Source organism: Puntigrus tetrazona, chromosome 6 (genome assembly GCF_018831695.1).
Source record: "Puntigrus tetrazona isolate hp1 chromosome 6, ASM1883169v1, whole genome shotgun sequence".
Taxonomy (NCBI): domain Eukaryota; kingdom Metazoa; phylum Chordata; class Actinopteri; order Cypriniformes; family Cyprinidae; genus Puntigrus; species Puntigrus tetrazona.
The window spans coordinates 3,767,539-3,780,690 of record NC_056704.1 but is presented as its reverse complement, the minus strand read 5'-3'; the positions used below and the strand labels follow the sequence as shown (position 1 = coordinate 3,780,690).

At 36.6% G+C, this 13,152-nt stretch overlaps 2 protein-coding genes across 4 annotated transcripts; one reads left to right on the top strand and one right to left on the bottom strand.

The window, feature by feature from the left end:
- Window positions 1–266: 266 nt before the first annotated feature.
- Window positions 267–3,818, bottom strand: klf1 (Kruppel-like factor 1 (erythroid)). The gene is made up of 3 exons (XM_043242607.1): window positions 3,358–3,818; window positions 2,204–3,056; window positions 267–1,450 (listed from the first exon to the last, which is right to left on the bottom strand). Exons 1-3 carry the CDS (start codon window positions 3,421–3,423, stop codon window positions 1,275–1,277), a joined length of 1,095 nt encoding a protein of 364 aa, XP_043098542.1. The 5' UTR covers window positions 3,424–3,818; the 3' UTR covers window positions 267–1,274.
- Window positions 3,819–4,921: 1,103 nt separating this feature from the next.
- Window positions 4,922–12,737, top strand: LOC122347389 (alpha-1B-glycoprotein-like). 3 transcript variants are annotated; one of them, XM_043242605.1, is made up of 11 exons: window positions 4,922–6,600; window positions 6,760–6,789; window positions 7,086–7,358; window positions 8,138–8,473; window positions 10,331–10,612; window positions 10,706–10,735; window positions 11,149–11,244; window positions 11,454–11,484; window positions 12,017–12,066; window positions 12,199–12,233; window positions 12,495–12,737. In XM_043242605.1, exons 1-11 carry the CDS (start codon window positions 6,534–6,536, stop codon window positions 12,585–12,587), a joined length of 1,323 nt encoding a protein of 440 aa, XP_043098540.1. In that variant the 5' UTR covers window positions 4,922–6,533; the 3' UTR covers window positions 12,588–12,737. The 3 variants fall into 3 exon arrangements, with proteins under 3 accessions (XP_043098540.1, XP_043098539.1, XP_043098541.1); XM_043242604.1 differs by having other exon boundaries at window positions 4,927–6,600; window positions 8,135–8,473; XM_043242606.1 differs by having other exon boundaries at window positions 4,930–6,600; window positions 6,690–6,789; window positions 8,135–8,473.
- The last annotated feature ends 415 nt before the right edge of the window (window positions 12,738–13,152 follow it).

The following is a 13,152-nucleotide window of genomic DNA, read 5'->3' as shown; positions in this document are numbered from 1 at the left end:
TTTTAGGCCATTTTTACACAGTACTGCAGCTTGGAGACATTGGAGACTTCTGGACTTAGTCTGCCTCAGTTTGTTCTTTTTTCATTCCAGACAGACTGGTCGATCGAATCAGATTTTCTGTGTGGAGCACTGGCTGCTGTCAGACTCCTCGTGCAAACAGAACAACTTCATACATTTTTATCCGGTGCACCGGAGAGGTAGACGCACGCACACTGGGTCGAGTGTTTGTTTGCCATCTATTGGTCGGAAATAAGACTTCCAGAAAGTGCAGAATTGCAGTTGCTTTATTAGTGAATGAGAGCACATAAATAAAGGATCGCATGTTCAGTATGCTTCACAAAAACATTTGCATGAAAGGCAAAATATATTTATTTTTTCTCTTGATGGTATCCTTTTATATAAATAGCAATATTACCATTTCGCGTGAAGAATTTGGTAACACGTACAATGCCAAAGAACTCCCACACAAAAAGGACTATAGGCAATAAATAAGAAATCAGATCAAATTTTATAAAACAATACAAAGCTCACCACTGACCCAAACAGCAACACACACACACACACACACATATATATATATACTTTTCTGTAAAAATCACACTTTAAGCTACATATATTTCTGCATGTTTATGTACATGAGCTAACTCCAATTTATATCCATCAGGAATTTCCGCACATTACAGCAATGAGAGCGTGTCTCACTGCCCTGCCAGTTAACTACTTTTCATGTTTTCTCTTTCTTTTTCATTTTTCACAGTAGTCCATTTTTGATGGGTGGATTTCAATTAATTCTTTACCGTTTCCTAATTCGTACAGTTCAGTTAAAGGGTCCAGATTGGAAATAAGTCTGATGCTTTTACTTTAAAATAAATACAAATTTGGAGCTCTTGCTTTTGGTGTGAAACCTACTTACGATTATGAATTTATTTAAAAAAAAAAAAAAAAAAAAAAGAATAAAATCACCAACTCATCCCCTTTATCATTTAATGTACAGTATGTACATGTCAGTTGTCTACAGTAGTCAGCGTTTAAAGTGGATCAAAACATTTCAACAAGACGTTTTGGTTTCAGGTTTCAGGACAACTTCGACGAAAGGTTTTGACCCACTTCAAATGCGGACTACCGTATATTTATATAATAGTACTTTATGGATAAACGATGTCCAGCGCCTCACCTGCTGAACACAGGTCCTCTTTAAAACTCTAGAATGCCCTCATGCACTAACCTCAACGTGTGGACGCATTTGCTTTTTTGTGTTTCGTTTGTGTTCGGCCTCACACGTGTCTCTTCATGTGTAACGCCAGGTGGTCGGAGCGGCTGAAGGCTCTGTGGCAGAGCATGCACTCGTACGGCTTCTGTCCCGTGTGTTTTCGGAAGTGCCTCGTCAGCTCATCCGAACGGGCGAACTTCCATCCGCAACCTTCCCACGTGCAATGGTACGGCTTTTCACCTGAAGACAAGAGGAATACAAGAAGGTAAAGACACGGCGTGCATTTTTACATAGTCTCAGCTCTGCATATTATGTGTGTTTCGCTTTGCAGAACAGTCTGCTTTAGAAAACTCTGCCTCTAAATGACTAAACAGAAACAACTGAAAAGACGAATCTCTTGCAGTGTCGTTGTTGTTGATTAAAATAAAACGATGAAACATTCTTTAGTTAATTGTTATAGCTAAAATAAATAATGGAGGTAAAATTAAATAATCAGTTGAAAACGTTTTTTTAAAACTTCTAACTTAAACGTTAGAAATGTTGACGTGGCACTTTATTAAAAGGATTGAAACTACTAATTGGAAACTGAAATAACAGTAAATATCCGTAATAATAAAAGGAAATATGAAAAATAATACAAACGACAAAAAGCAAGTAATAAAAATGCAACAAAAATGAAAATAGTGCATTGAAGCAAAACACTAAACAAAATGACAATACCACACAGCAAAAGTCTTTAAAACTGAAATAACTAAATATATAAAGGAAAATAACAGTATTGCTAATAAAAAACACTAAAACTGTAAATGTAAAATTAAAGATGCTAAATAAAAGCAGTAAATATTATCATAGAAATAAGCAAAATTTATAGTTGCCATAGACCAGATTTATATTATTTTCTCAAATAAATGTTTTATAGGATTTGTTGTTACAGATTTGCAGTAAACAGCATGCCATTCTATAATATTCAGACTCTAAACATGGACAGATTACCTGTGTGTGTCCGGAGGTGGGCTTTGAGATGAGAGCTCTTGGTGTAAGTCTTATGGCAGCCTGGATATTCACAACTGTGAACCGTGGCTTTCCTCTTCAACACCCCTCTCCGCATGCGCTTCCCCTCCAGACCTGCAGGGGTCACCGTGGAGTCGGGCGCCATGCTCTGTGTGGACGGATAGCGGCTGGCCGGCTGCCTGTGCACATAGTTGACTTGCGGTTGGTAGAGTCTGGGCTGCGAGTAGTTCTGGATGAAGTTGTAGTGATGGTGCGGAGGAAACACCAGTGCGTCCACAGCGACCCCAGACGTCTGGGAAGGGAAGGGTATCAAAGGTGCAGGCTGAGAAAAGTGTCCAAAATCCCACGACTTCAGCTTCCCCATGCTGTTTCTCTCATTTTCTCTGTTGATGTCATTAGCAGTGGGAAAGCCAGCGAACTGATGGGGGTTTTCTGGTTGCGAGAATGATTTTGCCACTTGTTGCTGCTGCTCCAAATACCCTCCGTTAAAAAGGTCAGGCAGTGAAGAACTTAAAGTTGCTTCGTGAGGAAGCAGCTCAGCCAGAGAGCTTGTAACGGACACTTGGTTTCTGTTTGGTCTTGACTCCTGGACCTGGTAAAGATCAGGACTGTGCACCTGGTCCTGCATCGGCGGCCGCTGGGAAGTGTAGTTTTGAGAGTTGGACCGTTCAGGTGATGCCCCGCCCCAATCAGACAGCAGGAACTCCATATCCCAGCATCCCTCACTGTCATCGGGGTTCTCGTCTGACAGTAACTGAGGAGCTTTATAGCTGCCGCTGCTTTGGTGCAGATCCTTAGAATCCAGACCCAAGAAGCCTTTTTCAAACTTCCAAGCCTTTTGGAATCATCAAATATTTTAACATTCATGTTGACATTTTCTTGATTAACCATTTTGAATTTTGCAATTGAATACATTAGATTCTAAACCACAGCATCTCCCTTCATGTTTTTTCTCTTTTAGGGGATTTCTCGGAGAAATGGCAATCATGTTTGTTACGTAACTAGTCAGCTGTCATGATAAAAGATGATATCGTAAGAGTTAAAAGTCACTATCAAAATGAACAGTTAAAGCTGAAATTGCCGCAGACAATAAATACACCAAGTTTGGTGAGATAAAATATCTGAAACAAACGTACCTTCATGTTTTCGGAGGCGTTGCAGAAGTTTGAAAATGAAGGCAGAACGGCTTGAGTCACAGCCATCCGTTTAGCATTTATTATCGAAATAATTTTCTAATCTTCCCAAAAGAGGCAAATAAACGTGTCCTCTTTTGTATTTGTCCGAAAAGAGTATTAGATGTGCAACAGGCCCGGAACTTAGTGTTAAAGATATTTACAAAAAATATTCACAGTGGCATTAATGCTAGTAACCCTTTCCCTCTCTTTCTTCCCCCCTCTCTTTCTCCCTCTCTTTTTCTCTCTATCAGTGATAAACTTACGTTTAAGACCCCTGACAGTTGTGATTGTGGGAGGAGTTTAAATTTGAGTCCAAAAATTTGAAAGTGCCTTTAACTCATAGAAGTCCAGCGAGTTAAACACCACCTAAATAACAGAATGAAGTAATGCAGATAAACACGCTAAATGAAATTCAATACACACTATTTATCATAACGTCTTTTTTAATTTCGCTGAGCTGTTTGGAGAGGGAAAAAAAACATTTCTACATTATTTGAGTGTTCATATTTGTTTACGAGGGCATTTTACTACTAAAATGAGAGAAATGAGAGAAACTATATATTTGTTATTATTATTATTATTATTAATTAAATGCAATAATTAATAAACAATTCTGAATAATAAATTGTACATGCAGTAGATTAATCAGCCAATAATGGACAACATAAACTGAAATTTGTATCACACAATATTCAAAAAATATTTTTAGCTAAATAACATTATTGAAATAATTAATGTTATGACATAGAAAGCTAAGATGTGTTGAACGCCATCGGTGTCAAGGTTGTTAAGTGAGCTGAAGTAGAATATACAGCGTCTGCGTTTACTCTCAGAGCTTTAAATTCATGTCATACTTCTCCCGTGAAACACGCAAACCCACTTCAGTGTCTGTGTGAGTGTGCGATTCTCAGAAGGCCGGTGTTCAGTAGGTGATTATGTTCTGGAGAGCAGTTATCAGCGTGGTTAGGCCGATGAGAGGCCTCCTGTCCTGTATGAGATAATAGAGCTCCGGGTCCCTCTTACTCCGCAGATAACAGCACATACACACATTTACACCGTCAAACCTCGCCGCTGAGCTGCCTTTGTTGAAAGCCACTGCATTGACTCATTTGAATGAGAACACATCATTTTCCTATGCATTTTTACTGTGCCTGTGGGTCCGTGAGAGCAAAACAAGCAATCAGACGGGGCAAGCTCACTCAAACGAAGTGGCCAAGTACACACAAGTAGATCTGCAACGTCAGAATCTCTTGAAATTAATTTGCAACTTGATGATTATATCTGAAAAGACTACAAGTGGCAAGTCAGCCTTTAGTCATTATGATTAAACATTATGATTATTTTACTAAGACAGTTCATTTCTGTAGGCAGTTTTATTTATAGTCTTTTTATTTTATTTTATTTTATTTTATATTTATTATATATATATATATATATATATATATATATATATATATATATATATATATATATATATATATATATATATAAATTTTCTGCATACTCTGTAGTAGACACTGAAGAGTATTGGCTGGTACTTTAAGTGTAATATTTCACAATATTGCTATTGTTATCAAATAAATGGCAAGCATAAGGGACTTCTTTCAAAAACATTATTTGTAATTTTTTACTAACACTAACGTGAATATACATCTAATAATTGAATCTATAGCGATCTAAAGATTACTATTTAGGTAGGTAATTCTCGACATTCGTGAAGGGTCAGTCACTGGGACACAAAACGGTGAACGGACTCCTAAAATATCATTGCTAAGCGATCAGTTAAGCGAGCAGCGAGAGTCTGTTATGAGCCTGATTATTCCTGCAGCTGGTTGTGAATGAAGCGGACAGAACACAGACAAAAGCAATATAAATGTCCTCAAGTTATCTTCCTGGTTGCAGGCTTTTAGCTTAATGCATTGCACTGCGTATTCTTTAAAGGCGACGTCTCATAAAGTTGTTTTAAGAGAATGCCTCGTGTTTGCACTGCTGTGATCTATGCAAGAGTTGCAACTATTTTTTTGTTGCAGTTGTTCAAAACAAAATCGCTATCATTCAATTTGTGTTGTTTCATGTTTGTTGACCGCTTCACTCTTACTCTAAATGAGGATTATATAAAAACAACAAAGAATGCAGTACGTGGATGCGTCTAAAAGCAGAACCCGATTTTGCCATGTTCCTGGATCAACGTCGTGATTAACCAATCGGATTTGAGAAAACAGTTTATAGTTTTTGTAAAGTTTAGACGTACATTCAGCGTTTGGTGCTTGTGCTTCAGTGTCGTTCATCTATTATTTTCCACTGTTTTTAGGAAGTACTCATGGTTAAGGTTAGGTTTAGGTGTAGGGATATGGTCAAGACTAATTTTGGATTAAAAATATTCAAAATATGTTGAGCTAGGAACACGTCTAATGTGTGTCCGAACTGGTACTTAACAGATTTTATTTTATATACAGCGGAATATTTTAGACATTTTTTTTTTTCCACAGCATTTTCAATATAAATCATTTCCCTAAAGTAGTTTCGGAATATTGTGTATAATGTAATCAGAATGTATTTATATACAGGGGATGTTGTGGTCATTTACCCACAGGAAAAAAAAAAAAACCCACTTGGTGTAGCGTGATCAGATTTTTGCTACTGTGGCAAACAAAATCATTTCATGATGGTTTACTTTGTTTATACTTAAACTTTGAGTCTTTTTTTCCACGTTATGGTGATCAGTTAACAATCAACCCGATCATTTGAAAGTGCGCAATGATGAAATAAATGAGGATGAAACACAAGAAACAGAAATAGCGATATTTGTTTTCCTGTCCGTGTGACACTGACAAAACAATCAAATGACCACAGTTCCTCCCGGCTGCAGTAAACATGATGTTAGACTTAAAATACAGTTCCTGCGTTACTATCCTTAACACGGGGCTGAGAGGAATCATTAACATTATTGGTCCACTAGTCTGGATATTGGGGAAAAATAGAAGACACGCAGATGAGTGAGTTTTTCACATGAAAACATTAATTTCCTGTCATTGTCATATGCGATATTAGCTCACATGTGTCTCTCGTGGGAGTGTCTTTGTGCCTTTCTTCTTTGCTCCGATGGAAGGATGTGGGTTTTCTTAAACATATGAAACATGCTCGTTGGCGCTTTTAATGCGAGGATGAGGAAGTTTACGCAAGCGAATGAGAAGGGAGGTTCAGGTAGTGCTGATTTAATGCATCTGTCTTACCACTTACCACAAGACAACTGAAGACATTTGACACCTATTAGACTCTTGAATCTCTAATAGCTGTAAAGAAACTGGAATATTTGCACTTCAGCGCTGGATAAAATGCTTTTTTGTGGGTATCTCCTGACAGCTTTGATCATCCTCAAGCAGCATTTTAGTGGTAAGTGTATAATTTTACACATTTTTATTTCTATATTATTTCTATAATCTAAATCACAAAATGTTTTTCTTTGTTGTTGTTGTATATAAAACAGTGTAATCAGTATGTGTCTTTAGAGTTTGATTTTGAAGAAGTTGTTTTTGGGCCACAAATCTCTGTTGCTGATAAATAAATTCAACTGAACATATAGAGTTAACTATATTAAACAAGCATGAGTTTCCATTCCAGCTCTAGTTTGAAATAAGTCGAATTGAGAGCTTGAGTTCATTTGTAACTTTGACATATTTTTGTTTCAGCTGCTGAGTACTCTCCTCCACCGGCTCCTACACTGACCCAGACATACACCCGAGACTCATCTGTGGAGTTGTTGTGTCTGGCTCCGGAAGGTTATGGTGGACTTGTATTTAAAATTTTCAAAGTGCAGCAGCTGATTGATCAAGTTGAACATTCAAGCAAACGGCAAGGCGCTCACTTTATTCTTAGAGGAAAAGATACGGAAAAAAAGAATCTGTACTGCTGTCAGTATGATCATAGCAGGATCAGTTCCTATATGAGCCCGGAGCCAAAAGGTGAGTGTTTATTTTTGTTATATTTTGTTGTATTATGTATACACACACGACACAAGTACATATAGGTAATGGTAAAATTTATACTGTACAAACACTAAATCTTCTCCTCAGATATTCAGATTTTCAAAAAACGAAAAAAAAACTTTATATATAAAACTTTATATATATATATGCTTATATAGATATGTGTATATATATATATATATATATATATATATATATATATATATATATATACATATACATATATATATATATATATATATATATATATATATATATATATATATATATATATATCTCACAAGTTTTTTTTTTCGTTTTTATATATATATATATATATATATATGTATATATGTATGTATGTATGTATATGTAGCTTTTTTGTTTTCGTATGTGTATGTATGGTATATTTATTTTAGATTTATTATGCATATAAAAATACACTCACATACAGAATATATATATATATATAATATATAATAATAATATATCAGTGATACTGCTTGAATCTCTGTTTGCTGAGGCAGAGGTTTAGGTCGTTTGCAGTAGTTTGCAGTAGTGAGAGGTTTTGAGGTCACAGTGGTGTGACGGTTAAGAAGCAGCTCTTTCTACAGTTGAAAGCTTGTAACCACTAAACCAAACTACTCCACCCAGCTCTACATCTTTAATGTTGTATTGCAATAAGTATGTTAGCATGTCTGTCTCTTATCTTTGGTTTCGCACGCATACATTCTCAAAACACTACATGCTTCTAACTGACGTTCTTCTTGCAGCAGTCTCAGTGAGTCCCCCTCCATCCCCTCACCTGGTGGTCGAGCCCTCCAGTGGGCATGTCATTCCTGGTGACACGCTGTCATTTCACTGTCAGGCTCCACCTGACCCTCAGAAACAGTCTCCTGAGGCTTTCCTCTTGCTCCGGAGAGTCAGAGGAAACCCAGGCTCCATGGTTGCTCCAGCTCAGCTGGTATCTCAGTCCCATGAAGCTCGATTCAGTGTGAAGACGATGGGACGTGAGGACGGTGGGGAGTATGTGTGTCTCTACCAACTCAAGTCATCAAAGACGGGACAAGTGAACTCCACAGCCAGTCAGCCGGTACACATCACTGTCATAGGTGAGGAGACAACTGTTGGACTGATGTCCATCTTATGTCCATACTGCGTGAATTTAAAAAGTATATTGAATTGTGTATAATTCTGGATTCTCTTACTATTGATAAAACACAAGATCATTTCCAAAACTTATTTTAGGACATTATTATATATGCATTTAATTATATCTTTCTTGATAAAGCAATCACAAAATGCACTACAGAATCCTCAACACTATAGTATATATTAAACAGTGGATATTAAACCCGGATGAAACACTGTCCTCCTAATATTTTAATAATAATAATGATAGTTATTGTTAATAATAATAATGTCAGTTCACGTCATTACATTAGTCATGCTACAAATTTTAGCTAAAAGTTGAAATCTGACCAACAGAAAGCTGCTTGGTATAAAAATGAGCTGTTCTTTTGACATCACAACCCTACTGACAATAGAAAATTGACTTTTTACTAATAATCATCGCTAATTTGATCATACCTTTATGATGTGCTTTGCAAAATTTCACAAGTGAAATCCAGTCATTCCATTAAGAATCCATGTGAAATCATACAACATATATCTCTATAGACAATGGACTTTTTAATGCAACAACAACATAGTTCACCCATAAGTTAAAATGTTATCATTTACTCACTCTCATGTTCCAAATCTTTGTGCATTTTTGTCTTCTGTTGAACACAGAAGAAGATATTATTGAAAAACAGTTGCCAATAGCCATGGAATTCCATAGTTTTTTTTCCATACTATGGAAGTCAGTGGCTACTGTCATTCTTGAAAATATCTTTTTTTGTGTGCTCAGTAGAAGACGTATATGGATATGTACTGTATATAGTTCTGGAATTACTGGAGGGTTAATAAATACGGGCTTTTACATCAGAGGAACAAACCTTTTTATAGTTCATAGGTTGATGAAAAGTCCCTGCATTTTAGCATGTTTGGAATTAGAAATGTATTTAGCTGTAGGAACTCTGTTTGGGGAACTAAATTAGCTCTTACTTCCAGTCAGGTCTAAAAGTTCTATAAGACATGGCCAAACGTATACAAAACTTTTTTTTTTCTTTTATAGGTTTACATTGTTTAAATAATTTACTTATGGTATTTTTGTTTTTTTTGCATTATATAATATGTATTTGTTCATGATGCTTTGTATCTGTTTTTTGGGTGACTTTTTAAAATTCTGTCAAGGATCTACACATGAAAAGCCTTTTCGGCTATTTTTGGCACATTTTCCAATTACGTTTATTAATGTGCATTGCCCCTGTAAACAAATAAACCAAACTAAACTAAAAATGCAGGCTACCTAGCATTATTAAAAAGCCATGTCCAAATATTTACCCCACAAACATGGAAAACAGCAATAATGGCATTTAGCTACCTGCTGTCTGCAGCGTTTTGTACTTCTCTAAGCCTCAGTGGTATGTGACACTGTAAGTTATTTTAGGAGATTAAGATTTTGATGCTCTTATAAATTGTGCGTTCAAATTCTATCTCTGTTATCCCGAAACCCATAACACAAGAACAGCTCCGATCACAGCATCCTCCATTCACTGTTGATGACATCTGTCAATACGGCTATTAAAGACATTGCGGTCGACTTCTTCACAGTTCTTGGGGAGAAACTGGTTCTCTAAGAACCTCTATGCTGGCTATATATTTTTTTTTTGAACAAAACCTACACAGTTCCTAAAACTACACAGTGCGTAACCCCCTACAGCAATGACAGAATGTTCATTTTTGGGTGAACTACTCCTTTAAGGAGACATCTGCCTATGTAGACATCTCACTTTGATGTGCACATTTGTGCTATTAAGCAAATGTTCTCATGTCACTATTTCTGTTTGTGTTTCCTCTCACAGAGCTTCCCGTCCCCACTCTGTCCTTGTCCCGACACATGGGTGGAGTTATGGAGTGTGTTGGGTCACCCTCATATCCACAAGGCTTCTTCTATTTATTTCGTGTGGGTGTTCTGTCACCTGAGGCAACCCATCAGGCCTCCCTGACCGAGCACAGTGCTAGATTTCCTATACCCACTCATTATGAACGTGGTGCACAGTATCAATGTCAGTACAGCGTGGCGCTGGGCAAATCCAATGCTTACTCTAAAATGAGCTCACCAGTAACTATCCCATGCATTACAGGTACCGTATGTATTACACTAAATGTGATACGATATCTCATAAAGTTACGTTAATACGATTTTAAAATCTGATTTATTGCATCCTTTTTTTTAGGGTATCATGAATGCACACCAACCTCTACAGGTAACATATGAAGGAACACGCCACTTGACGCGCTGATTTTCCAACTCCCGTAGAGTTAAACAATTGGGTTTTACCGTTTTTGAATCCTTACCGTTTTCAGCCTAGAAAATCGCTACGTCATCTTACTTCTTAATGTAACTGTAGAAGAGTCGAATTTTAAATCGGGAACATATTGAAACTCTTTGGTCAGTTTTGAGCGTGATGCTAACGGCCTAATCAGATTCAATGATCTATGCTAAGCTACAGCTAGTGCTATCGCCAGACCCGGGGATCGGATAAATGGATTAAAAAATGGTAAAACTCAAAAAAAAAAAAAGTCTTGTGTTCCTCTTGCTATGGCTATCAATGCAGCAAATTATATATGCCCAGCCTGGAATATAAAAACATTTAAATTTCCTTTTGTCTATGAAAAGGAAGCACAGATCTGGCTCTGATTATTGGCTCTGTGTCTGCTGGTGTTCTGTTCCTCATGGTAGTGGGAATCTTGTGCTTTGCCGTCCACAGACATCGTGAGTATTAGATATCTAGTCTCTTATTTTAGTTGCTCATAAGTCTAGTCTCTGATGAACTATAATACCCAGTGGTAATTATCTCCTCAATCCATTTAATTAAATACTGGAACAAAACAAAGTGAACACACCCATTGTTTGTTTTTCTTTCATGCATGTAATCCTCATTAATACAAATTGAATTGTAATCTCTACCCATTTATTTGCAGTCAAAAACATGTCAGAGAGAAGGAGACAAAGGTGAGACACAATACTGTAGAGCGTACCTGATATTTCATTAAAGTGCCCCTATTATGGGTTATGAAAGGTTCATATTTGGTTTTGGGAGCCCCAAACAACAAGTTGAAATGCATGCAAGGTCATAAAACACTTTCATTTTCTCATATGACTCCCAATCGGTTAGTTCAACGATTAATTTTTCCAAACCCCTCCAGTGATTGGTCGATTTCATTAAGCTTTTAATGCTCCAAAAGCAGTACCTAGTGGCAAAGAATGAATGTGCATTTTCATTCAGACCAACCTAAAGAGACCAAGTGGACGAGCAATATTCTAATGTTTCATTTTGAAGTCAACACGAAATGACTTAAAAAAAAATTTTGTCAAGACAATAAAAACATTGCAGGATGTTTTCATACACTTAGTTCATGTTGCACTCTGCACGAAAGGTAATGGTTGTAATTATTTAAATCGTGTTAATGTCTTGGTACACTGTTAATATAAGTGATATGAATATTGTAAAAGTATAAAATATATAATAAAACTTTTCCCGCAGAAATCAAGAAAAATTCTGGCAACATGTTCACTCTAGAGATCACGTTGCTGGTAAGTCACTGTGTCAATCTCTTCAGAGCGAGCGATTGACCTGGGTGCTCTATATCGTTACATCATATACATCGGATATCTGATTTTGTATTCAGGTTTATTGATTTTCTCTCACTATGATTTTTTCATCAGACCTCACTCTGCAGCGTCTTGACATTGCTTCTGAGGTAATGATGCCCCATTTCAAACCTTCTCTTGTAATTCCCTTTTTCAAAGGGCCCCAATACAGTAGTATCTTGTATCTCGGTCCAAGTACTAAGGTTACATGCTGATTTGAGTAGCCAAGAATGAGAGAGGAAGAATAAGATCTTTTTACATCATGCTATGTTTGCCAATATCCTCCTGTTGCAGTATGTCCGCTGTGAGAAACTCTGACTTCTAACATCTCTTGCATGTTTTTAATATATATGTATGTTCACAATCCACAGGGCAGTGGACAAACACTCAGTGGAAGACCCTCATTTTCAGAGCCCATTTACGACTATCCCATGGCAACCTTTAAGAATCCCACGCTTTGCTGATCTTTCTATATATTGTATCTATCTGTCTATGCTATATTATATTTTGTGCGACATGTTTGATATATTCTGTACAACTGTATGTTTATTTAAAAGGAAAAACATTTTGTATATTTGTAAGTAACGTATGAATAAACGCTCTACTATAGATTCTGTAGTTTGTGGCATATTTTTTATTTTTCTGTCAGCAGGGGGCTCTGGATACCCAGATATAATATCAGATTGACATTTCAGTAAAGCAATGGCAGTTTTGAGCGTTGGACATTAAATCTTTGCAAATCTTTTTATAGATTGAATCACCTAAAGCTGAAAACTGAAAGCTTTCATTTGCGTTTCATTAACTTTTTTTTTTTAGCAGTGTCACTAAGTTCAAGTGGTTCTTAAGAACTTCTTTGAGTTCCCCTTTGCTTATCATGAAACTTAAAAGGAAATTAATTTGACAGTCATGGCAGAACGTCATCCCAGTAAGAAAATTAAACATCTATTATTTGATACAAATTTTTTAAATACTTTATTTTTGTTCCCATCACTGTTTCACACAGCCTGAGACTTTATGAAGTCTCATGAT